Here is a 26,985-nt window from a genome sequence, read left to right as displayed (position 1 = left end):
ACAAACGGTGTCCAACCCCCTGAAAACACTGTGGCGGTCAGAGGACATAAAGCCTGGCTGTCGGATGATTCTTATCTCTACATGTAGTGGATGTAGTAAGTCAGAATATACAGAGCTGTGTACTAATCTTACTTTCCAAATCCAGATCTAGATAGAGAGAATTCTAAATACAGAAATACTATAATAAGATTAAGTGAAATTGCGCATTTATTATTTCCCTGCAATAGCATCAGCTAAAGAGCTGATTATTCTCTGTGTAGAAACATTGACTCCTTCTTAAAAGGACAGGCTTAGCCTTTCTTTTGATTATCCAAGGTAATAGTACACTAGAGATGACAGGATGAAAGGCCCTCTCCTCTCGTGTTCATTTCATCTGATAGTTTCCATATGTAACAATATGTACAATGACATCAACTATCAAGGTAAACTTGAAAACTCTAGCAAACAAGCGAGAAAAAAAAACGAATAAAAAAAGGTGCTAGATAATGTACATATATATATATATATATATATATGAACACATCTGCGGTTCTTCCTCGTGAGGAGCATTGTGTTTGTAAGTGCCATGGTTCTGAGTCTCTGTGTGTGATGCCTTCACATCTATCTTACATTACTTTCAGTTGAGTTACAAATAGTTCACCAGCCTGATGAGGCAGAACTTCTCCTTACATTTTTTGGTTCCTATGTTTGTTTGCCTTCATGTATAAGTGCTGCTGAAGGCTGTCGGGTAAGAGGTCAGAGACAGGGGAGGGTTGAAAAGGAGGTTGGCTGACTTGGAATGATGCAATGCACAGAGCGAGGTCCGACAAGGAAGTGAGAGCCGAGGGCGTCGGCTGACGTCTGCTGAGGTTGTTGAGGGTTGTCTGAAGGAGGAGGAACAGACTCCTCTGCTGGTTTACGAGTGTCTGGGAGCCTCAGTAACGGTGTGTTTGGTGGGTGTACTGGGAGCTCTGCTGGGATGATGATGAGTATCCCATGGTGCTCTGGGGTTGGGTGGAACCTTGGACGTTGCTCTGGTAACCAAGGCGGGAGCCGGAGTGCTGATGGAGAGGCAGAGAGAAGGATGGAAAGAAAACATAGCAGTGAGCAGCTCGATTCAACCGACACCTTACATCTCATCTCTGACATGTGTGTGTGTGTAGTCAATATAATGTGGTTTTGAGCAGGTTGACAGGTCGTCAAATGCAGTGGTTCCAAAACAAGAGATCAGGACCCCTCAGGAGGAATCAAATAACATTTAAAAAGGAGTATTTGTTTTATTAATTGTTATAAAAGACAAAAATCAACTAAAAATAAAATCATGCTAGCAAAACTATTACAGCAGCTTTCTGATGTTATTTATCCCCACATGACCCCTGAGGAGAGGTGGACAGAGTAGTGGCAGCATCCGTTGCCACAGGTCAATAACAGCACCACAAGAAGAACTTAAAGGGGACATAGCATGCCCATTTTACCACAAGTTGATATGGTTCCTTGGGGTCTTAATGAAATGTCTGTAACATACTTTGGTCAAAATACCACAAGGATCATTTAAAACAGCACCCTTTTTACCCTGTATAAAACAGCCCTCCACAGAGTGACCTGTTTTGAGTGCCTGTTCCTTTAAATGCTAATGAGCCAGCTCCCCCCTCCCCCTCTCCCCCCATGATTTTAAACGATATAAATTACATATTTTATATGATGTAAATTATCAAATATGCATCCCATACTTTGTATTCCCCTTGTTGTCCTGGAGTTTTAATTTTCCCAATCACATAATTAAATGTCCCCCTCTGCCCATCCACTACAAGCACACAAGCAGACAGACAGAGAGAGAAAGAGAGGTGGGGGGGGGGGGGCTATGAAGACCATCATTTACCCCCGAACCCCGACATTCAATGGGTACAACAACAAGCGGAGAAAGCAGAATCGCGGGCTGACCTTATATATACACAGTCTATGGGGCTGACCAGCGGAGAAATGCTCGTCCCGTGTGAACAGCCAGGCGGCTGCGCGCTGGAGAACGGCGCTGCGCTGCCTCGCTGCGGCGCTTCCGCGTCCGGTGTAAACCCGGCGTAACTACTGTACCCCGGCGTAACTACTGTAACCCGGCGTAACTACTGTAACCCGGCGTACAGTAGAGCTGAACACTGCGGAAGTCTTCCACACAGCTGGCAGTGTGGAAGACCGCTGCGGGCAGGGGGGCGGGGGGGGGGGGGGGGGGGGGGGGGGGGGGGGGGGCCAAGACCATGTAGGGAGACTTCCAGTTCCTTGTTACGACACAAAACCCAGGAAGCGCAATCGAGTCACTCAAGCATGACGTTTCTGACTTAGAGGAACCATAACAAAACGCGCGAGTGTTTTTTCCCCAGAGTTTTTGGGTTGGTAGACATGCCAGATACCCACATTAACCTGTAGAAGCACTAACAAAGTGGAATTTGCATGCTATGTCCCCTTTAATGTACACTGTTTCAAACTGGCACTGCCATTAAAGATTTGATTCACCTAATGAAGAATCTACTTGTTATTTATTCATTAACTAAATTATTACTCCCCAATTAAAGTATTTGTGGTTTTTGGTGGAATCCTTTGTCCCCAGCATTTGGCCACCGACTCTGGGCAGCTCATCACATCCTGACTTCGGCTCTAAACAAGATACAGCGGTGTCGATCTTAACATCGAACTCTTGACAGAGATATTACAAATTTTTAATCTATTCCTTTAGAGGCAGTGGTGGAAAGAAAGTAATGTACTTAAGATTTGCATTTCATGTTACTTTATGCGCCTATTGTAATGCACTACACTGCAGAGGGAAATACTTCACTGTATTCATTTAATATCTACAATTACAATAGCTATAGTTGCTTTTTTTCAGAATAAAATGTAGAAGTCAGTGAATCAATGATGTTACTGTACATACACTGTTCCAAACTAGTTCCACTACAGTAAAAAGCTGCCTATACAATCTAATTAATAAACTATATGTCAGTCACAGGGGCAGATTTTGTTTTACTCTTAGTCAATATATTATGAATTAATTTAATATAAAGGAGCTTTTTCGAGTGACCCTAGTGACATCACTGTGGTCTTGAGTTTACCTGAGAGACTATGAATGAAGAGAGAGCCTGAGATGCACACTGGGGGCAGGGGAAAGGAAATTGTATTATGGGAATTGTAGGTCAAGTGTTTAGGAGCTTGACCCAAACTAAGTGAAAAAATCGGAATATCTTGGCCTTTGCTGCTTTGATTTCTTTTTCAAGAAGTCTGTCTCTGTCCTCACTTGTCCCCCAATTTGATGCTCTCATTTAAACAATAACACCAACAGTTCAGGCCAGGACCAGATCCATTAACTCACAGATACAAGAGCTCCGCAGAGTCAGAGGATGACAAGAAGCTGCCTGTGAGGAACAGGCACTTCAGGTCTACACTTGTGCAACAATGCATCCTTCAGGAGAATGACTGGAGAGTGGTGCATGGTGGGATAGTCTGTAGGATAGTGGGATGTGGGATCAATGAGGGTAAATGTAGGACGCTAACAGTGACGCACAGTCAGACAGCTAGCCACCCTTCTGGTAGGCCAGGCCACTCAACTGATTTATTTATACATCTGCTGAAGCCTGACAGTCACCAGCTGTCTCACATGCAGCCTCAGCCCCTGCTATATACACTCAGTATGCACTTCATTAGGAACACTTAGCTAAAACAAATGCTGTCCTGCCAGAAACCCTTCCTTCATCATGAACACAATGTTTATATATTGAAATTAGCCATTGGTTGAATTGTATGATGTGCAACTCTTATTTATGTCACATGCACTGATATAAAAACATCCATCTGTCCATAGAACGCATCACAATTCCAAAAGCAACACAATCTGCAGCCTCCACAATGAGCATAATGTTTAATGGCACTCTCTGGGACACTATTGCAACACAGGAAGACAGGACTTACTGCAAGATGAGTTTCAAATGGGTCGTCCCAGTAACCCACCAGCTGAGTGTGTATCTCTAGGTGTGCTATACATACATGTAGAGTCACCCCGTGTGGCCTCGCCGAGGAGAGAGCACAGTCGAACAGGCCGGGCAGGTCAAACCAGTCACCTCTATCACACTGCACCGCTCTGTGCAGTGCTTACTGACACATGCTCCCCCCGTCGCTGCCCTCATTTCGTCACACTCTCCCCCACTCAGAAATCCCCCCCTCTCTGGCCTCGTGATAAAACTCGAGCTGAAGATAAAACAGACACCAGGGCCAGGAACAAGAGCGAGTAGGCACCTCAGTGATTTGCTGTCAGGACTATGTGGAATGTACAATCCTTATCAGTTAGCCAACAGGCAAACACACTCACGCGCACACACACACACACTAACACACTCATACACGCACGCACGCACGCACGCACGCACGCGCACACACACACACGCGCACACGCACACACACACACACACACACACACACACACGCGCATCTGATTGGCTGCTGACTCTTCACAGTTGAGTGAATATGACAAACTGTGGCACTTTAGTGTTTTATCAGTACTTTATGTATTACATATCTGAAAAAGTGTAATATGTATTCTGTTCCTATGCACCCCAGTTTAAAAACAATACATACTAAAGTTATTATTTTCTATCTTATCTTTTAGGTTAACTTTCTTGAAATAAACAAAGAGCTGGATATGTATTCAATAATGGGTGTCTTTGTATAAAGCTGTATAGAGCCAACGGCAAACAAGGAATGACAGAACTGAATAAGGAATTGTGCAGTGATGTTGGACATATTCTTGGCTCCTTGCTGCAGGGGTTCTATTTGCTTCTTCTTACTCCCAAAAAAAGAAAATATGAATTTTCTCAGGAGTGCCCAAACATTTGCATGTAACTGTAGATTCAATCATAATTTGGATATGTCTGATTTATGGCCATTCTGGTGAATGATATGACTAAAAGATTTACACACTAGTCCTGTCATGAAGCTGCTTTACTAACTCATTTGCAATATAACCCACAATGTTTCACAGCATCATAGATACCATGGTTTATATACACGCCATTTATTTTAGCGGTCAGTCAGTCAGGGTGAACAGAGTGAGAGTGGAGCTGTGACAGAGGACATACATAACAGTAAATGATAAAACAGTCAAACCTTACACCCCAGCCCGTCCACTCCACTCTGCATCTGCCAATCGGCTTGTTGCTCCCTCACTGTGAGCTAAACACTCATCAAAATCACGACTCTTTGCTGTCCTCAATCAATCAATCAATCAATCAAATTTTATTTGTATAGTCCATATTCACAAATCACAATTTGTCTCATAGGGCTTTAACAAGGTCCTGGCTTCTAAATGGTAGAACGAGCTCCCCATTGACATCAGGACAGCAGAAAGTCTACACATCTTCCACTGCAGACTAAAAACACATCTCTTCTGACTATACCTTGGATAAAAAAAAAATACAAAATACAAAAATACAAAAAAGTAGCACTTTAGTAGTACTTATATGGTACCTACATGTAGCACTTGAAGGCTTTCTTGATGAAAATTGTACCTACTTGATTCTTATTGTTCTGGGTTTGTACTCTCATGGTTGATGCACTTATTGTAAGTGTCTTTGGATAAAAGCGTCAGCTAAATGAAATGTAATGTAAAACAGGCTTTAGATACACATGGGATTTGTTGACAGTAAGAAATGAGCAACCACTTCCTTCTTGAAGCTGCCAGCATAAAAATCATACTGACCTGGTACTCTGACTGTAACAGCCCTGTGCCTGAGGAGGGCCCGATCCGAGGCTTCTTGTTGGGCGGCCCCTGGTCCTGGCCGTGTTGTAAACCCCCACCAGTGGTTGCCCCTGTGGCTCCGCCGGTCCCATTTGTTTGGGCCGAGCTCTGTTGGGAGGGCGCCTGCTGGGCTGTGGTCTGCTGCTGGTTCTGGGCCTGATTCTGGCCTGTCGTCTGCTGGTGCTGCTGGGTCTGGTTCTGTAGACAGCAACCAGCACAGATTAACAAACATAATAAAGGGGCAGCTGGAGCTGAATGGATGTGTGTCTGAGCGGTAATTATGAATGCTACACTGCACCTTTTTATTGCATATAGTTTTTTCAGTATTACTATAACCAAGACAAAGTGGTGGAGAGGAAATCTGATTAAAACCCCCAAAATAAGTATCTGAAGTAATTTTGGTTACTTGCTCAAATGTGCATGAGGGAGCTTATACATGCACTAATGCATCAGATTGACACAGTTTTGATAATGATGTCACTCGATTCCTCTGTGTGTGTGCAAAGGGAAAGCAAGGATATACATTCAACACATTTGTTGGAGCTCTAGGATACACACTGTGGGTTCTGGAGAGTAACACTGAACGTAAACATAGCTTTTAAATTATTTACTTAACAGGACAGTTAAGCATAAAGGAGGAGAGTGAGCCAAACGGCCGGTTCAGAACCTATGGCTGCTAATGCGGGACTCAAGCCTCTGAACATGGGGCACCGATTGAGAATAAGAAAACATTGTTTACAGGGTTTATGTATGATGGGCACACACATACTGGTGTGCTAGAGAAACATTTTGTCACGTCTAGAAGGACCCACTTCCTCTCAGTCTGATTTTTTTAAGGTGTAAAAACGTTATTGAAATGGAAAGATGAAAGGTGCCTTGAGATAATGTATATTATGATTTGGGGCTAAACAAATAAAATTGAATTGAAAGATGAGTGAAGTGCTAAGCATTATATTCAATATGCTACTTATATAATGACTGATATCTACTAGAATCAAATCTGAACATGACTTTGTCATTATCGTGAGCCAGGACCACTAGGGAAATAAGTTATATTCACTTTTAGTTTGAAAGTCGCTCAGATCACGTGGTGTTTTCAGCTACTAATGTGATGCAGGAGCTGAGGAGACATCTGTCTCTGTCTCTGCGCTCACCTTCTCTTCTGATTGCACAACAGAAATTTGCTTTTTTTTTTTACGACGATGCAGCTCCTATCTACCTTTTTCTAACATGTCATTCACAGTCTCTCGTGGTGCAACAATGAGACGTGACAGGCCCAGTGTACAGAGGTCAGCTAAGTGACCCCAAACTTTTCAACGGTAGTGTATACCTTATATAAACAACTGTGAAATATATATATTTCACAGTTGTTTGAGATAATATAACAGATGCTAGTGCCTGATGATCTTAGTCGCTGTGGTACGATGAAGTTGTTAATAGTTATTATTCAACTAAACATTTCGTACTACATTAAGTAGTAAGTCTGTTGATAATTGATTTGGAATTGAATTTCAGTCATTTCTGAAGCAGAAACATTGTTTTTCTCCGGCATGAGTGTTTGCCGTTTTACTTTGTTTTGTATTGTTCTAATTCTACCCTCAGAATTTTGACTGTTTTGGACCTTTTCAAAGATTTTACATTGCATAGATTTTTATATTATGCACGCTAACCTTGTTTTCACTGTGTTTGGGGTTCTGGATTTGTGTTTGTGCTCTGTGTTTGGTTATATGTTTGCATGCTTGAGTTTCCTGTTTCCTGTTTTATTTTGAAAGTCTCTATTTGTTTTTACACAATAACCTTGTGTTCATCAACTAAGATTCCGTACCTGAAACACACCTTTACATATAGTATATATATGGAGCTACCATGAACTCTGTACTATAAGTGCTAAGCAGTCACAATTGTATCAAGGAAAAGGTTTTTCATTAAAATGCTTATTTAGAGCAACCTGGTAGCTTAGTGTGGATGAAACCTTTGCATCTGATGCCGAAAAAAAAAAAGGCCCAGAAAATGAGAACTAAAATGTTTTATCACTTTTGTTGTTGTTTATTTTTCTAAATGATGATCTAGTAAGACTATTAAGTAGTGATACTGACAGATGTAAATATGAAAGCACAGAAATATCAGTATTTGGAGGGTGGGTTGTGTTGAAGCAACAAAGGCTGGTGAATCTGACCAAACTTGCTCTCATGAAACAAAGTTAACTTAACTTAACTGCAGAAGGTATTTGACAATGATTCCACATCCAAGCTACTGTGGTCTGTGTGCTCTGTTTATGTCATGTTACTCAAATTAATCAGCGATTACAGCGTGTGACGGCTGCTAACTGCTAACCCCTGCTACCTTCACTTGAACAGGTTTGGTCTCACCACTGCCAGCCTGGAATCAGCTGCTCATGTTTGTTCAGCTTGTGTTCTCCGTTCTCTGTGGACAGTAATATGAGCTCACTACTCACTATGACAGGCCTCCATCCTCAAACTGGTGTTGTGTGTCGCACCCGAGCTTTTAGCTTTGATATAAATTCTATTAACTAGTTCAATTCTTCAGGGATGCATTCAAATGTCACTATGTAAAGATGCAGCTGCTCGCACACTGCAAATGCCAATACAGGATTACATCCAAATAATTTCATATACTTGCAGTTATAATTTTCATTAAGTTTTAACTATCAGTGCCCGCGATGGATAAGCCGTCCCCAGCATTGTTGTATTGTTGAAAAATAACCTCTGTATAGTCTTTGATATCACAAAATGTGGAAACAGACTCAGACTGGACACAGTAGGTCTCACTGCCTCCTTACTCAAGGCCGGAAATATTTGGACTGTTTCAGTTCCATTTTAAAAAAAATATTCAGGCTATGAGCTTCATAGCACATACAACTGGAAATAAAATAATAGATACAAATCTAAGTCTCTGCTTTAATTTGAGCAGGTTTATGTTGATATAGAAAGAACTCATTGAACTAACTGAACACATGTTCATGAAGTTAAACAAAATCATCATATTCATACGATTCTGCCATATTGCACATCCTCATCATGAAGAGCTCTTTTGTTGCTTTGAATGCATGTTTAAGATCTTTGTCCTGCTGAATAATGAAACATCATCAAATTCATTTTGATATATTTGACTGAATCTGAGCAGAGGATGCTCCTGTATACCTCCGCTTCCATCACTTTATCGGTTTATAGAGCTTTGCTCCACAACTCTTCAGTTTCTTTATGTGTGTTTTCTGTGAACTGCAGTCTGGCCTTTCTGTCTTGTGGTGACTGCCGTTCTGTCTCCTATATGTTATGAAAACATATGACAACGCCCTGGTAAAATATTTCCACAGCTGCTTTCTTTACAAGATTACTTAAGAACCTCAAACAGGGGAGAGAAAGGCAGCTTATGGATACTGATCCTATGTTTTTACCATCTTACACACCAAGAGGGGCAAAATTTAAATCTGGAATGATTTCCTCTTTCTAAAGTTATAAGGTCTAAAGAGATGTAACAATGTCATTTTTAGTGCAGGTGAAACTGTACTGGGCTAAACCTATCAGTGAGAGTGAGCCAGCATGTGTCTGCCCATTGGCAGTACCTGCTAGTGTAATATTTCTCTGTGGTGGCCCACCACAGCTAAAAAAATCTAATCAACCAATACATCATTTAATTCGACACCATGGAGACTTGCCTAAGCAGGCGTTGAGTTAGGTGAAGGCCAATGACACCGGTCTCTCCTGGCTCTCTTAGGTCTAAACTGGGTTATCCTGGCTCGCTTTCCTTTCAAACACTACTCTACTGCAACCTGAGCTTACGTACACACTTGAGCTGACTGAAGTAACATGACTACTGCTAATATGACACACTTCTCTGTGACTGCGTTGCTCACACACTCCAGGAGTGACTCACTCCCCTCAACAAACCTGCTTGGTTATGAGTGTATATTACAAATTGTGATTTTATTATATGAGCCCAATGCTGCATAGAGTTTACAGAATTTGTCTGACAAACTTGACCACCATCATGATCGTATTGGTGGATCGCGGATCGTGTTGGCAGGTGATCGTGGATAGCGGCAGTGGATCATGACGATGGATCCTGATCATGGTGGCAGCTGATCGTGGACTATTATTTTCAACAAGACTGCTTGATATACAATATGCCTACTCACATTACATTACATTACTGACAATAACTCCTCAATTCATTTACTTTCCATTATGTTACAAACTGTTTCTTCTAATCAATGTTGTAAATACTGATGTTCTCCGTTAAACATGGAATCTATTGCACTTCTCTCCGTCCTGGGAGAGGGATCCCTCACATGTGGCTCTCTCTGAGGTTTCTGTGTTTCCCCTGTTAATAGATATTTTTATTTTTTAAATAGTTTTTCCTTACTCTTGTTGAGGGTTAACGGCAGAGGATGTCACACCTTGTTAAAGCCCTATGAGACAAATTGTGATCTATTAATATGGGCTATACAAATAAAATTTGATTGATTGATTGATTGATTGATTGAATGTCAATCAAGTGGACTGACAGAATGAAATTCGAAGGCTTTGTGGAGTTGTGAATTGTGTTCATGCTGTGACTTGTTCGCTGAGACAGTGACTGTGGATTATTACCTTCTCTGTTTTCTCCTCTGGCTCGTCCTCATTGAGAAACTCTCGTTTTGGGTAGGGTATCTGACACCCAGCAAACACACTACAGGCAGTAAGAGAGAAATCAGAGAATAAAACATGTTTTTATCAACACAATGTAAAACTAAGGCTCATAATACCAACCTAAAACAAATTCCTGCCTAAAAAAACAGAAAGATAGGAGGCTTAAAACCTGAAACACTGGTTTGTCATGTGTAAAGGAGTGTAGCCTTTTTTTCTTTTGCTGAACCACGACAAACAAATTCTTCCTGCATTAGTTGACTGAAATCACCCACTCAATAACCACTACCTCACTACATTGACTTCACTTCACTGGAAATTTACATCGGTGTTGCAGGATTACGTACAACAACAACAATATCGGCAGGTGGAATATCCCACAGTAAATGTAGAATCCTCATTTTACGCTAAGTATTAATACTTTTATGTAAGAAGCTTGTTTAATGACCATCTTTTAATGTAGAAATAAACTTGTTGGCTGCAGTTTGTGCTGTTAGGCTGCTGCCCTCTCTCCTCTCGTCTCTCTGAAGCCAGCGCAATGCATGATGGTATATATTGCTCAGTTAGTGACCATCAGTTGTTCACAATACATATTTGAGAAACAATCAGTCCACTATATAGGGTATACAAATTTCACTAAACATTTGGACAGCACTACAAAATGGTGAACTCACTATATAGTGAATAGTGAGTGATTTCGGATACAGCCTAAGACTCACTCAGTGGTTGGTAGTGGGTCCTCCAGGAAGTATGGGTCCTGCAGTGCCTGCTCTGATGTGATTCTTTTGGTGGGGTCCATGGTGAGGAGTTTCTGAAGCTGAAGACAGAGAGGACAACACACACAGTGTTACAAAGAAAGTATTGGTACAGTGACATGTTTTTATTGTTTTGGCTTTACTTCAGTACAAATTAAACTAGAGTTGAAATAACTAGTGCAGCGCCCGTTCTCAACCTGCCTGTCTGTAATGGGCTGTTTGCTTGGCCTATGGTAATGCTGCAGCTTTCTTTCTGAAACTTCAAAAATGAAACTGAATTTGCTTTATTACTGTTCACTTGTGTGGTTTATATATACACGTTTCAATGATTTGCTTAGTGCTAACTGGGGATCAATTCTTCAAACGTAGAAAAACAACAGAAAAATAACAGAAAATGCCTCCAAACTGCTCCTGTGGTGTCTAAGTGTCTGGAAGCCATGACATTCAAATTTGACTCAGCGTCATTAACACCACGTTTTTAGCCTAAAAGTCCTCTGATATCCTCCTCTGGAGCGGTGTTCACGTTCACACGCACACACCGGAAATACCGCACACACTGCACACAAGCGCTCGCCCAAGGGCATGGGTGTGAGGCTGCACATTAGCATCGCTACTGGTAGCAGACTTATACTCTTTTTTTCTATGCTTGAAGAATTGATCCCTAGAGTACATCATCATGTCTGGATACGAGTTCCCCATATAAGAGAATATTTGTAGATTTGTTTTAAAAAGTGAATATTGTTCCACTTGTGCTAAATACATTGGATACTTCACGTTATAACTTGATCTCCAAACCAAGAATACCTTGCAGCTCTGAATGACAATGAAGAGTAACTGCTCTCAAATGTAATTGTGACTTTGGCGACAAAAGAATCTTGTGGAGGTTTGTCCTGCAAAAAGTGAACCAATCCAGTCAGTCTACCATTTGATATATTTCCATCGTGTGTGTGTGTGTGTGTGTGTGTGTGTGTGTGTGTGTGTGTGTGTGTGTGTGTGTGTGTGTGTGTGTGTGTGCATGCGTGTGTGTGTGCACATACCAACAGGAATACTTTGCTGTCTGGTTTGACTTTATGCTTCTCCATGTATTTGATTAAGCTGCTGTTTGCGTACCTGTTGGGTGAGAAAACACAGCAGTACACTTTAAAAATGTGTCATTGTATGAGTTTGTGATGATGATCATCTCAGCGTCTCCTCACGTTGTCCTCCTGAAGTCCTTCTGTAGTGTGGGGTACTCTGGCATTTTCCGAATGTCTTCCCAGTCCTTATCTGTGGAATACAAAAGCACACAACCATGCTTATGGCTTAACAATCACAACAATTATTTAGTTAGAAGGAAATCTACACAACACAAAATGTGCTAAAAGTTAAATGGTCTGAATATTATGTTCACTGCTTCTTTAGAATCAATTTCCACACAAAATAATATATTATTATATTATATATTATATTCATTAACAGTTTTTTTTAAAACTGTATTTAATAACCTGTCCAGCTAATATACATCAGTGAGTCTGCATTCTACCTGCTCACTCATCTTTCAATGAAACATTTGATCTGGTAACTGCAGAGGTTGTAATGTGAAGCCTCAACTAAAGCAGCAGGCTAACACAGCAGGCCTTGGTCATTGTTCACATGTGTTGGGAGATTTAGTTGTGTGTATTTTGTGCAGACCTGCAGGGAAACCCATGACGCTAAATATCCTGTCCAGCTGGTCATGATGAAAGGGGTTACTGGTCTTGATGTCTTCTTGGCGACAGTGAAAGATGGGCTCTGACGTTAGCAGCTCCGCAAAGATGCAGCCAATTGCCCAAATGTCTGAAGCACGTACACAACCCACACACATACACACACACACACACACACACACACACACACACACACACACACACACAGTGTTCTTGAGGTACATTCACACCAGCAAATTAGTCTTCCTGGTGTTAATGACAACTGTTTGTTTGCAAAGTAATGTGAAAACTTGGCAATTAGGTTGCCTGAAACTATTCTAACATAAAATATAAACTGGAATTAATTAGATGTCAAATGGCTTGACCGAGGATAGTTAAACAATACTTTTGACTTTTGATAAGATTAAGATACTGAACCCCAAATTGCCCCTGATGGCTGTGCCGTTCTAAAAGAAAAAGTGCTGCCCACAGATGTGCTGTATGAATGGGTGTGTGAATGGGTGAATAGCAAAAAACTGTAAAGCCCTCTGAGTGGTCATCAAGACTAGAAAGGCTCTATATAACTACAGACCATTTACCATTTTAATATCTAACTCTTTTACAGTTCACACACATTCATAGAATCATGAATACAGAAGGTGCTGTATGAACTGTGTGAACCAAAGTGACAACAGGCTGACAGTGTTGTCTCGTGTTCCAAGAATGATAAATATAGGCTTTGTAAGTCAGCAATGTGCATTCCTGTTTACACTGAGACCCTATGGAAACAAGTTCAAAATGTCAACTAACACAAATCTCTGCAAACTTTCAGAGATCTAAGTCCAGAGTTAGTGAAACACACACATTCTGCATACTTTGCACATTTGACCCTGCACTCACCAATAGCTTTGGTGTAGTGCCGGGCCCCCAGCAGAAGCTCAGGGGCCCTGTACCAGAAAGTCACGACTACAGGATCGAGGTCCGCCAGTGGCTTCAGGGGAGAGTTGAATAGTCTGGCGAAACCCATGTCAGCTGCAGGAGGAAGAAAAGACACAGTAGATGTAGTCAGCAAACAAAGGCTACACCTGCAGTAATCTGTTTTCAGTCTGAAATGGCATTTTAAAACCGAAACAATCCCCATCCAGACGAGCCTTTTAGTCATTGTCATGCTCATTTCCTGAGGCCTGAAATGCAGATTTGACAGCTACACCTGAAACAAGTTGGCACCCAAGCTTCAGTCAAAAGAGAAGAGCTTTCGCTTTCCTTGCCTCAGAGTGTTTTTATGTCCCCTCACTTTCCTAAATTCTATAACTCTGTACTCTTTATTTAATTTTTTTAGCTTCAGGTTGATTTTCTTACAAAATACACACTCAGTGTTCTCTGGCTGTCCAAGATGCAAAAAAGAGTAAAGAGCAGAGGTGATCAAATGTTGACACAGTCGCCTAAGTGGCCTTTAATAGCATTTCCTTAGAACAGTCAGCGGTTTGCAAACTTTTAAGGGTTTTAACATTACGACAGTACAGCTGAGGTTCATGTAGCCTTTGGATTTTTATACTGTACATATACAATTTTTGGTTTACAATAATTAATATGGAAAACACAATAACAATTTCATTGTTAGTTCTTAAGGACTTTTTCATTTTATTTTGAACGTCTCCACTACCACTTCTCACACCAAACTACTAGCTAATGTGTGTGCTTCATGTCCACAGATATATTGTATATTCACAGAAAAACAGGTTTCAGAGGGTTCGTGTTTTCAGTTCCTGTAGTGCTATCATTTCAAATTCAAGTCTTCAACTTCAGAGATCCCTGAGGCTCTCTTAATGTAAAAGTACTTGTTTTTACAAAACCCTTTTTATATTTCTAACGTGACAATAGCTTTTATTAATAATTTTGTAGCACGGAGTAAGAGTGAAGTGATCATAGATAGAGATAGTAGAGCCACTCAGTTCAGAGAAATACTTATCAGCACAATTTGAGGGTCCAGTTGCACTTAAACAAAAACCTTATACTATTACTAGATGTACAGGGTTTAAAAATAGACAGCAGCACTGCAGCATTACCCTTCGACAGTCCCCTGGCCAACTGGCTTATGCAACAGCACTGATCTGAGCTCCCTGTCGACCTCTCAGACAGCAGGTTAAGCGCTGTTGCTGTCACACACTCAAACAAGTCAAAAGCCTCATTGATCCACTGTCATGGAGATAGTAGTATCTGTATCATGTAGAGCTCAGGATCAGCCAAGCGCTTTTCAGAAATATTTTGTCAATCCACCTTACCGATTTTAACTCTTCCTCGTTCAAGGCCTTCCCCCATCACCAGGATGTTCGCCGGTTTCTGGAGAAAGATAAATATTAGACACTGTGTATCATACAAAATATGTATATGTAAGTATGTAAGTAATATGTTAGAGTTATTATACATTTGTAATTTTAGTCCAACACAACTGTGGCACTGCCACAAGTGTAAGAGGAAGTTTATATGTATTTTAGATGGTTTAGTACTGAATCCTTCAGTATCCTGTTATCACTCTCATGAATCCTGTTATCACTCTCATAGGTGATTTCTACTCCCAGTCAGGTGTAAGGGGGCTGGGCTTAGGAGGACAAAGGCAGGTGAATTGTTTGGGGGAGACAGGAGGTTTTTACTGAGGGGGAACAGACAAAAGAAAAGACCTGGGTTCCTGCATCTGAGGACAAAAGGATATTTGCTTCATTGTTACGGTGATACCTTACCCACGAGGAATTCCAGAATACAGTGTGAGTGAAGGACCATAACGAGTGAGCAGAAGGCTTTTTTTTCCAAGTCTTGGCTGGACTACTATTCCCCTGTGCCTCAGCCGGTGAGGTTCCCCCCCCCCCAATGCATTGCCGTTCCTGGGTTACATTTTTGCATTTGGAAGGGAAGACCTTTTCATGGACTGAGCGAGCTGCCTCTGGAGATTTTTTCCCCCTGGTTGGATTTACCTTATGGACATTAAAGCGGACATTATTTTCTGTGAACTAAAGTTTGGGGGAGGGTTCTTAATAAATTGCTGTGTTGGCATATATTTGAGTTTCTGTTTAATACATTACAGTTAGCTGGGTTTAAAGTCCCCTGACACCAAAACTTTCTCACTTAACCAGGCCTTGATAAATAGTGTCACAATAGTTCCTGAATCGTTACAGCAACTAGACTTAAAACTTAAGCTAATTGTTGCTGTTGCGTGTGGAATCCTGCTGCGCACACAGGAATGGGGTCAAACACCTGGCTGTGTTCGTGACATTTTGGTTGAGGAACTTTAAAAAAAGCTGAGTTAACCTTTGCAACTAAATCAAAGGGAGACAACCCCAGGTTCCTCTTTAGCACTGTAGCCGGTCTGACAGAGAGCCGTAGCTCCACTGATCCATCTCTTAGCAGGATTATTATTATTATAATTATTACTTCAAATCAATATTAAATACAGCAGGAACGTCAGTCTGCATTTATCTATAAATTAGAATGAGTGCTGCTTACAGTGTCTATCGCCCACAGCTGCTTTTATTGTAGGTAAAAAAGTATCTGCTTCAGTCAATAAATATCTGCAGCCATCTGTAGGCAAAAAGAACATTGTACATAGATGAATCTGCAGCCTCGGATTTGTGCAGGGCTGTGTTAGGATGCTGTGCCATTACACACGACTGTGCACTGTTTGCTGATTCACAGAATCGAATCAATCCTTCAAATCATTGACTTCTTTCCAACTTTTAGTAAAAAATTGCATTTCATTTTTAATTCCCGAAAGGCACTATGATGCGAACGCTGTTGTCTCACATTCTATGGCATATGAGCTTTTATGACACGAATAAAACTAGAATAGCTTTGGATTTATGTGGTCATATAAATGGATTCCTCATCATCACATTATTTGTGTCATCGTTGTTAAATAAGGTTAAACAAAAACCTGTACCCTCTGCTCATCAAATCAGCCACATGAGGGATATTGGTTGAGATTTTCACCACAGGGGTCACAATGAGGTCAATGGCATATTATATACAAACAGTTTTTTTCCCTGAACACTCTCCCCACACACACAATCCCACACTTCATCTGAACTCGGACTATACTCACCATGAACTCTTAATGGAAGCTTCTTTCATATGTTTATTTGATGGACGGTTCATTGTTCTTATTTGGAAATGAATTTGTTTGCTATTGATTACTGGATATTTTGGTCAATATGAGTTCTTTGTCTGTTTATTAATCATACCTCTTTGATTTGATTGTTAACTTGATTGAATAATTCAATTGAATATATATTGATTAATTAAATTGATTGTTTGTGGTTTCTTTTTCTTTGATGCCTTTTGTAGTTAGGTAAATAAGCTATCTGGGTTAACTCTCTTACCGGGAGATATTAAACTTTTTGACAGGTGAAGAAGCCCTGTCTGGCGCCCAACTCTTTTATTTTTTCAATTTAGAAAACCTACGCTACATATGGACACACACAAACATTAGAAGTGGTGTGTTTTTTCTTCACATCAATCAACAATTACACTTCCATATTATTTGGGTTATGTGTACAGAGTTGTTTACCAAATATCCCACAAGTATCATACAAACAGCGGCACATTTAATCACAGGAACAAAGTCACAGTGTTTTGTTTTTTTAAGTTTACAGTGACTCCATCACGCAGCCAGATACAGTGTCTGCTTGTTGTCAAAAGGCCTGTGGATTTTCCCTGGGTGTGTGTGTGAATGTGAACGCTCTGGCTCGCTTGACTCAGATCTTCCTGGCTTGCATGCCTTGTTGCTATAGAAACAGCACTAATAATGAGGTCTATTATTCACGCCCACAACAAGACACGCAGCGATCGGCAAACACAAAGGCAAGCGTCTCTTAGAAGGCCCGACGAGTTCAGGCTCACCAGTTCTTCTTTCAAATTCTAAACAGGCCTAACTGAGTTAAAATGCCCGGCCTGAATGTATTCATGTAAGCTGTTTAAAAAACAGTAATTACTTTGAGAGTTTTCTGTAAAAGACCTGAGTGAGTGTTAGTGCCTCTAAAGATGCCAAATGAGCATGCAATGTGTTTCTGATGGAATAGACGACACGAAAAACAAAAAATATAAATGGAATGGGAAAAGAGGAACCAGATAAAATGGAGAATGATTTTAAGACATGCACTAGTTATTTTTAAAAAATATGCACCAAATTGTATTTCACGCTTCAAAATATAGACTTCCCCTTGAAATCGTCCAGTGAAATTAATCAGTTACAGTCGGTTGGTTCCAGAAATGGATCAGGAGCCAAGGGAAAATAAACACCATCCCAGAGCGGACCAGCAAACCCACTCCTCTGGGACATGGCCCTCTTTAACAAAACCATCTACATCTTTGTCCCAACAACTAGGCCAGGTCCGCAGCTAGAGGCAGATTACTACAGCAGCATGTTGATAAAAAGGGCTATCCTAAAAGCTCAGTTCAAATGTCCTGTGTGAATGTCGAGTTTGAAGCAAGTGGTAAGGGGTACATTTTGGAGTTTGGAAAGTCACATTTACTAAAGAAAGAAGAGAAAACCCCAGGCCACCTGCCTTAGATGCACAGTATGTGAAGGTCTGAAGGCTGAGTTGACTTTTCAAGAGTATTGAGTTTGTTGATAATTGTTTGGGATCACTACTGAGGTTGATATGAGGGAGGAATTATTGTCTGTACAGGCCATGTATGGTTCTACCAGAAGAATGAAGGATGAAGTTGTTTTGGCAAAATCCAGCTGTGAGTAGCATCAGTAAGTGAGTTACTCCATTCGTTGGGTGGCAACTTGTTGGACTTCTCCCATTGACCATTGGTCTTTCAAAATGTTTTGGCATGAACAGTTACTACTACGTCATCACTGAGTTTGAACTGCATGTCTGCCCAGGGGAGTTCACGGCTGAATTAGAAACTACAGGTGTCATGACGTGCACAGACTGAGAGGAGAGAGACACGGTGCAGTAGAATTTCATAACTGAGTTATGACCAAGACACCAACTTAATGTCTTCTTTTTTTTTTTTTATGAATGCAAGAACCGTCAAATATTTTGCTCGCCCATATACACTTCAGCAATATACTATGTTTTTACCTTGTCTGGTTAAAAGATTATATCATTGTGCCTTGCTAATTTACTGAGTCCTTTTTTAGGTGGTAAGCCTGGAAAAGCTAGAAGAACAGGCTACAATATGCCAACCCCTCTAATCAAAGCTCGACCCCCCAAAAATCATGAGCGTGGACTGCCTGACTCGAAACCAACTTTTCCAAGACTCACTCAATAACTCCTGGCTATCGTCTCTGCTTCAGCAGTGTATGCCTCCCCACCTCTATGGCTTGTGGAGTCTCTGGTCATGCAGAGTGAGTGCATGGGCAGGCAAGAAGGTCGGTTAGTGACAGACAGGTACCCCACACACAAGCTCTTGCCAAGGGAAGGCGCAGGATGCGCGTTACCATCACTACATCCACTTTCATTGCTAATTCCGGTATCTGAATTTTAGGCTTAAAACTTGGTGTAAATGACTCCGTTTCCAGTCAAACTTGAATTGTTGGGGCTTCCGGACACTTGGATGACACCATACGAGCAGTATGGAGGCATGTTGTGTTTTTTTTTCTGTCGTTTTTTTACATTTTAAGAAGTGGTCCCCAAATACTTCAATTGTATTGCAGCTGGCTGCAACGCTGTTTACCCCTGAGACTCCAAAAGTGTTTTGTGGACTAAAAAAATTCACCCACCCCTCCATCGACATAGGGGTGAGTAGATAATGAGTGAATTTTCATTTTTCCCTTTAACTTCGCTGTGGAGATCACATGATCATGTTTAAAGCACCCCGACACCGTTGTCTGCTCTTATCACCACAAACTCTCTAGAAATCTTCGTAGGTGTCTTTTACGTGTGTGTCACCACTTTTTTACTGGGAGATTATTATTTTCCTTTAGTTTTTTTGTCTGTCACAGTTTAGACTCGCTCGCGGTGAATCCATCAGGGGATCCCCTGCTGTGTTCACTCATCGACTTTAAAATAGAATTCAGATGACTGAAATTAGTTTAGTGAACGCAACTTGGAATGCTCATATGAACATAACTCCTAAAAGGTTTAAGGATATAACAATCTTCTTGCATTAGGCCTAAATTCAATTATAAGACAAGTTTGGCTCATTTAAAATAATAATTCATTCGTAATAAATGTGAACAGGAAACAACTGAAAGCCTACAGTGTATCACGTTTTCCTAAATCAGAACCAAGTGAGCCAAACTACAGGTGTGAAAGTCTGCACACTTCAATCCCTCATGATAAAAGTATATTCGGAATATTCCATAACCATCAATACTGTTCTAACTTAAATGGTGATATACCTGAATCCTGCATAGAAGTAAAATTAGTATCACATTTCAAGAATGCACTCTCCACCAATCCTTACTTGAAATGATCATTACTTTATATATGTATATGAAATTATGTATCCAAACAAATGAAATGAGAAACAAAGCAAGGCCTGAAGAAAGATTTTTTTGGTATATTATTGATAAATTGTATCATTCTGACATAGCTAGCTTAAAGTAGTGGCCCCTCCCCGTTCCTCATGAATCAGTCCTGAGAACAGCATCATCATCTGCCCGGTGTTGCTGCAGTCTGACTGTGTGGGACAGACGGCTCCTAACAGCCAGGCATACAGTAATGTGCTTATACAGTAGATTAGTCTGCATTTACTGCAGCAACAGATCACCTTCAGTAATCCCCCCCCCCCTGACAGTGACTGTTGGTACAGTCCACTGAGGTGTGTGCTTTTTGCTTTGGCCAGTAGAGTTGCTAGATCAGCATCTTGACTCAGCTAACCATGGAGGACGGTGGGCTCAGTAATAGCTGAAGGCTGTTATGTAACCCTTGCCGGCGCTTAGGGGTGGGGGAGGGTGAAGGAGGTACGGCAAGACCCTCTGGTGGGTGGGACAGGGAGGGAAGAGTGAAGGAGTGGCAGTACAAGTGGGGGCTGAGCACTATGCAGTGGTGCAATGTAAAGCACATGCCTGATTCCTGCAGTGCATAGAAGCACAACATGTTACACACCAGCACACGCATACAGTTATGTAACAGCAGAAGAACTGAAGCCATTACAGCTGTGCTGGTGAGGGCACCTTTCCCTTGCAGCTAAGCAGACCACAGCAGATTAAATGGCAGTCTCCTTGCTCTTCCTCTAACATGTATTAATGACATAAATCATGGTAAGACTTGTGGCTTTCACATACTTTTCCAAAGCAATAAAAGGCCTTTGGGACATTTCTCATAAAGCAGCAACATGTTAGCAATAAGTAGCTCCCTGCTTTTCAATTGTTATTGCTTACATTCACAGAGAGAACTGACAAAATGCCAGGTATCTGCATAAAGAGGATAATCCGACCAACAACAAGAACCTAAAATGTATTAAGTTAGTCCAATAAATTCGTCTTTGAATCCAAGTGAATGTCTCTACCAAATTTGAAGACATTCCCTCAAGCTGAAAACATAAACACACTTTGAGAGGCCCCTGTGACATTGACCTTTGGCTACCAAACTCAAACCTAAGTCCAAGTGAATGTTTAAACCAAATGTGAAAGGATTTACTCGTGGCATTTCAGAGATAATCCGTTCACAAGGAAAACATTTGCTTTGTGAGGTTACAGTGGCCTTGACCTTCCAACTTTGACTGCCAAATTCTAATCAGGTCATCCATGAGTCCAAGTGAATTTTTGTACCAAATTTGAAGATATTCCCTCGCGGCGTTCTTGAGATGTACGAGAATGGAACAGACAGACACACAAACTGAAAACCTGAATGCCACCGGCCACTGACTGCCGCTGGCGAGCTTGCATAAAAAGAAGGATAGTCATGTAGTCTGGTCACAATGGCAGGAAGCCCTGGCAATAAGACAGCAAAACAACAGCACTAACTGCAATACATCAGGGCAGAGTCAGACGCAGTTTGACGGTGAATTTTATCCGGCTGTGGTGAAAATAGTTACAAAGGGCCGGAAGAGTTGGTGCACTGATAAGAGTGGTGTGACCTTCAGCTCCTGTGGGACAATTGATGTTGTTGTAAAGGAGAGGGGACTCCCCCCTTCTTATTGCTGTGTTACCTCTTCATTATTACTGTGGTTATGATTCCCTCCAACCATTAACAAATTCACATAAGGTCAAGAACATAACTAACTAATTTTATTTTGTATTATGGCATATTTTGTGTCTCACATTCCCACAACGCTCAGCCATAACAGTATACTGTTAACAGGTCATAATGTTGGTGTGGTGAAAAGCAAGCATGATAAAAGAAGCTGTGTACCTCTGTTTTATCATTTACGTGTTTTATCATTTGAGTTCGTATCTGGGAAGAAAGATAGTTTGCTGCCTCCCCACACAACATCCTGTAAGCCTCTGTATGTTCTCCTCTCTACGTTCTCCAGCCCTCTTTCGTGTACCAAGTAGCTGAAGAAGCTGAGGAGGACAGGCCTGGGATGGCAGCTTTCATCAGGCTTTGGTACGTGGCTCTGTTGTGATTGTTGTAGCTGCACTTGGCCTCAATATCCAGTGCCTCTGCAAAGTTTCACAGTTAACAGCATCCTGGACTCATGCATTTAGCGCCTCACATTTTTTGGCGCTCTTATCAGCAATGTCCCCGAGGCCGTAAAATCGTATTTTGGCTTACTTAGCCAATGTAGGATGCTGTGCACATCTGTTCAGAGCCCTACAATGTCAGCCTTGATTTGACTTGAGATTAGCCTGCAGGACTGTTGGTTGTTTGTTAATCCGGCCAATTTCCGCCATTGGTTTTTCCCCTACTAGCTGTCAACATCAAATGTCACTAATCTTTGATTCACATGAAGTCAAATAAAAAACTAATAAAAAAACCCTGGGTGTAATTTTGACAGTAAAAAATGTTCTATCCAATTTCGAGATAATTTGGTCGTAACTTGCGACTCACTTTCTTCAGCGGCCCCACGTGACTCAAAGCTGTTTACCATCATAACATGAGAAGAAGAAGGGACAATAAGGTCTAGAGTCATTGGCCCTGTTCAGGTCTGGTATTAACATGACCTGATCACATGTGGACAGCTGTCAGTATTTCAGTTCACATCTGGCATAAGAATGTGTCTCTGCATGATGTTGTTTTTAGCCAGTCTGATTTATATAGATGGCTCTGTGTGTGTGTGTGTGTGTGTGTGTGTGTGTGTGTGTGTGTGTGTGTGTGTGTGTGTGAGAAATGGAGAGAGAGAGAGAGAGAGTGGGAGAGTGGAGCCAGGAGGGGCTGAGCGAGTCAATGCATTGTGCGCAGCTTTGCAATGAAATAAAATGTTACTCATTTGAGTATAGTAAAAAAAGATAGACAATCCACATGTGGATGTCAAGGTTGATGTTGTAACATTGGCCACGAATAAATCAATTGATGAGAAAGACTGAGAAGTGTAAAGATATTTTTATGGAAAACTGTAGCAGGTCGACTATAGCAAAATTGGTGGTTAAAACTATTAAAATAATTTAATATATGTTAAATTATGCAGACTGAAACTTTTTGTCTTTTCTGTCCTTACTAAGCCCCCCCCATCCAGTGGTTAGGTTTTATACTGATTATTTGAGGAAGGAAGAGCATGTTTACACGTGTCCCCAACTTTTCTAGAAATTATTTAATTTTGTACTTTTCTGCTGCAGTAGAGGCATGCCATGGTCAATGGAAGCAAGACGTCACTGGTTTGTCTATAGCAAAAATAGAGCTAAGCATCCATAACAAGATTGTTTGTTTAAAAACACAGTTTCAATCAATTTTTACTTGCTCTTCTCTTCAACCATACCCAAACCTTTTCACCGCAGCGAAGCATGAAAACTTTTCTTATTACAGTTGTTTCTTTTAGTGAGTGAGTCCTCTTTGGTACAGACCAAAATATCCATTTATCATTAAGCATTGGACTGGCACTAAATTTGGTACAAATAATAATGATTCCCCGACAATAAAGTCTAAAGACTTCAGTTATCCTCTGACTTTTTATTGCTGCTCCGTCATCAGGTTAGAATTGTGATTTGTCCAGTCGTTGGTTTATGACCAAATACCTGCAAAAATAATGACATTCCCATCAGTCTCAGGTGTAGTTTGTGTTTGGAGCTAATCAGCAAATAATAGCATACCAAAAAGCTCAAATAACAGGTTGAATATCATACAGATTATTGTTAAAAATCAGTATGCTAGGATTGTCACTGAGAGCATAGCAAGATTAGCTCAAAATACTCATATGACAAATTCCAACCTCAAAGAGCTGCTAGTATTTATAGTTCTGTTAACGCAAAGAAAGAAAATAAATCCCCAAATCCACTGCCTCCAATGACACCTATGTAAAACATTAGCCTGGAGTCCTGTGCCAGTGAGAGTGGTTCACCTTGAGTAACTTGTGCAATACAAAGTATTTAATACTAAGAATTTACTGGGTCTAATATCAGCTTTTAGATATGACTGAATTCCTCCAAGCTGACAATCAGGGCATTTTTAACAAGACTTTGTCCTCTCAGGTCAATAAAAACCTTACATTTCAACTGCAATGGAACAAAAAAAGAGCTCAGTAATTGATAAAATGACAGTGGCAAAGAGACATATTATTTAATGCCTGCAGAGATGCCCTTTGAATTGTTCCAAAGTACAAAACACTGGCCATGCCTCCTGATCCCTGGGGGTTTACATAATGTGATATCCATCCACCACATGACCATTGGGGATTGCCAAGGATTATGTAAGAGTGGACGACCCTGTATAGATAGACAGGCGCCTGAACTGTGTAAGTGCTCTGCCCTCCGACTCCTGAACCCGACTCATCCACTAAGAGAAATCATCCATTCAGAGAAATCAACCAACGGCTTAGCTAACTTTCAACCAAACTGTAAAATCTCAGTCATGCATTCCTCCATGATCATTATCTGGAAATAGCCTCTCTCTGGATCATCTGACGTCAAAGCAGTCATGGTGGCAATCAAATAAAGGTTTTGCGGCAGAAACTGAAGTGTTGTGTTTGGTTACTTACACTCTTTTCATCCACAAGCAAAGTCACAAATGTTCCTTTACTACATTACATTACATTACATTTCATTTAGCTGACGCTTTTATCCAAAGCGACTTACAATAAGTGCATTCAACCATGAGAGTACAAACCCAGAACAACAAGAATAGAGAAAGTACAATTTCTTCAAAAAAGCAAAACTACAAAGTGCTATAAGTAAGTGCCATTTTAAGTGCTACTAAATTGTTAGTTTTAAAAATGTTATTCAAGGTATAGTCGGAAGAGGTGTGTTTTTAGTTTGCGGCGGAAGATGTGTAAACTTTCTGATGTCCGGATGTCAATGAGGAGCTCATTCCACCATTTAGGAGCCAGGACAGCAAACAGTCGTGATTTTGATGAGTGTTCAGCTCGCAGTGAGGGAGCAACAAGCCGATTGGCAGAAGCAGAGCGGAGTGAACGGGCTGGGGTGTAACGTTTGACCATGTCCTGGATGTAGACTGGACCCGATCCGTTCGCAGCACGGTACGCAAGTACTAATGTTTTGAAACGGATGCAGGCAGCCACTGGTAACCAGTGAAGGGAGCGGAGGAGGGGAGTAGTGTGACTGAATTTAGGTTAAAAACCAGTCGAGCTGCTGCATTCTGGATGAGCTGCAGAGGTCGGATGGCACCAGCAGGTAGATCTGCCAGGAGGGAGTTACAATAGTCTAGGCGTGAGATGACCAGGGCCTGGACCAGAACCTGCACCGCCTTCTGAGTGAGAAGGGGGCGTATTCTCCTGATGTTGTACAGCATGAATCTACAGGAGCAGGTTGTTGTAGTAATGTTGGCAGTAAGGGAGAGTTGGCTGTCGAGTGTCACACCCAGGTTCCTAGCAGTCTGAGTGGGGGCTAACACAGAGTTGTCAAAGTTAATAGTCACGTCATGGGTGGGAGAGTCTTTCCCTGGAAGGAAAAGTAGTTCAGATGCAGAGAGGGATAACGGCAGAGACGCCACACTTGCAGATGGACTGTGGGAGTTACAGGACACAGTATTAAATGAGACAAAGAAAGATCTGATGTTATCTCAGAAGCTGCAGGGAGTCACAGCGATGAATGTGATATACAATTAAAGATCTTAAAAGTTTGACACATAAAACACCAAAATAGAATCGAATCACACTTTGTTTCATTACAGTGCTGTAATGAAAATGATTCCAAAACTCTTCACTTTACAAAGTTGCCATTGTTTCGAACCATCTAGCAGCTAGACCTGAGCCAGCATTCCCAAAGTGTCATTGATGGAGTCCCTCAGAGTTCAGTCCTTGATCTATTATTGTTACAATGCATATGCTACCGCTAGGTCAAATCTTTCAAAAGCTCCACATCAGTTTACATTTCTATGGAAATTACCTGATTCCAACACTATGCAAATGTGCACACTCCAATCCTGCAAAAAATAAAGAATAGTGATTAATTTAAAAGTACCCATCGGCCTGAGCCCTGTTTGTATCTCTGACCTGCTACACCCAAAAGAGCCTAAGTGCTACTGCTTCAAACAAAACATCTCCAGATGTGTCTCGAGTGACCACTTTGGAGGGAATCTCACTATGTATGTCAGTAAGCATACCTAATTCTCACGTGCAGAAACCAAATCAGCTGTCGCTTTTAAATGAAGGTAGAAGACAGTGTGCTTCCTGGGCCTGGTCTGTCAGAAATGATAAGAATAAGAAGTCTCTTCCATGGAATGTTCCAGGCAAACTAAATTACCCAAAATGTTGAATGCATATAATCTGTATGGTTTTGTCAGAAAAAAATTACATTGTGGACAAACAACCGGAAACCAACTGAATGAGTACGAATGAGTACAGACTCCTGCTTAAGCAGAAGGTGTCAGTTGAGTAGGTGGTCTTTCAGTATGGTGACGACATGTGTTCATGTGTGTCATGTGTCTTTTTAACATTTTTTTTACATTTCATTTAGCTGACGCTTTTATCCAAAGCGACTTACAATAAGTGCATTCAACCATGAGGGTACAAACCCAGAACAACAAGAATCAAGAAAGTACAATTTCTTCAAAAAAAACAAACTACAAAGTGTTATAAGTAAGTGCCATTTAAGTGAAACTAATTATGTGACCCGTAATGTGGTCTGAGTGATTGGATCCAAATGGATCCAGTGTGTTTGGTGAATT

At 41.1% G+C, this 26,985-nt stretch overlaps 1 protein-coding gene across 1 annotated transcript in view; it reads right to left on the bottom strand.

Moving 5' to 3' along the window:
• Nucleotides 1-629: 629 nt before the first annotated feature.
• Nucleotides 630-26,985, bottom strand: part of cdk19 (cyclin-dependent kinase 19) — a 51,706-nt gene continuing 25,350 nt past the window's right edge. Inside the window, exons 5-13 of the mRNA XM_034580468.1 lie at nucleotides 15,100-15,157; nucleotides 13,718-13,849; nucleotides 12,825-12,968; nucleotides 12,350-12,419; nucleotides 12,191-12,263; nucleotides 11,118-11,215; nucleotides 10,363-10,441; nucleotides 5,714-5,950; nucleotides 630-1,040 (exon numbers count right to left, since the gene is read on the bottom strand). Of these exons, the coding sequence (XP_034436359.1) occupies nucleotides 915-1,040; nucleotides 5,714-5,950; nucleotides 10,363-10,441; nucleotides 11,118-11,215; nucleotides 12,191-12,263; nucleotides 12,350-12,419; nucleotides 12,825-12,968; nucleotides 13,718-13,849; nucleotides 15,100-15,157 (1,017 nt within the window). The 3' untranslated portion in view covers nucleotides 630-914. The remainder of the gene's footprint in view (nucleotides 1,041-5,713; nucleotides 5,951-10,362; nucleotides 10,442-11,117; nucleotides 11,216-12,190; nucleotides 12,264-12,349; nucleotides 12,420-12,824; nucleotides 12,969-13,717; nucleotides 13,850-15,099; nucleotides 15,158-26,985) is intronic.

Source organism: Hippoglossus hippoglossus, chromosome 24, assembly GCF_009819705.1.
Source record: "Hippoglossus hippoglossus isolate fHipHip1 chromosome 24, fHipHip1.pri, whole genome shotgun sequence".
In the NCBI taxonomy this organism is placed as follows: domain Eukaryota; kingdom Metazoa; phylum Chordata; class Actinopteri; order Pleuronectiformes; family Pleuronectidae; genus Hippoglossus; species Hippoglossus hippoglossus.
Note: the sequence above shows the minus strand (reverse complement) of the source record. Positions and strands in the feature narration are given on the sequence as shown.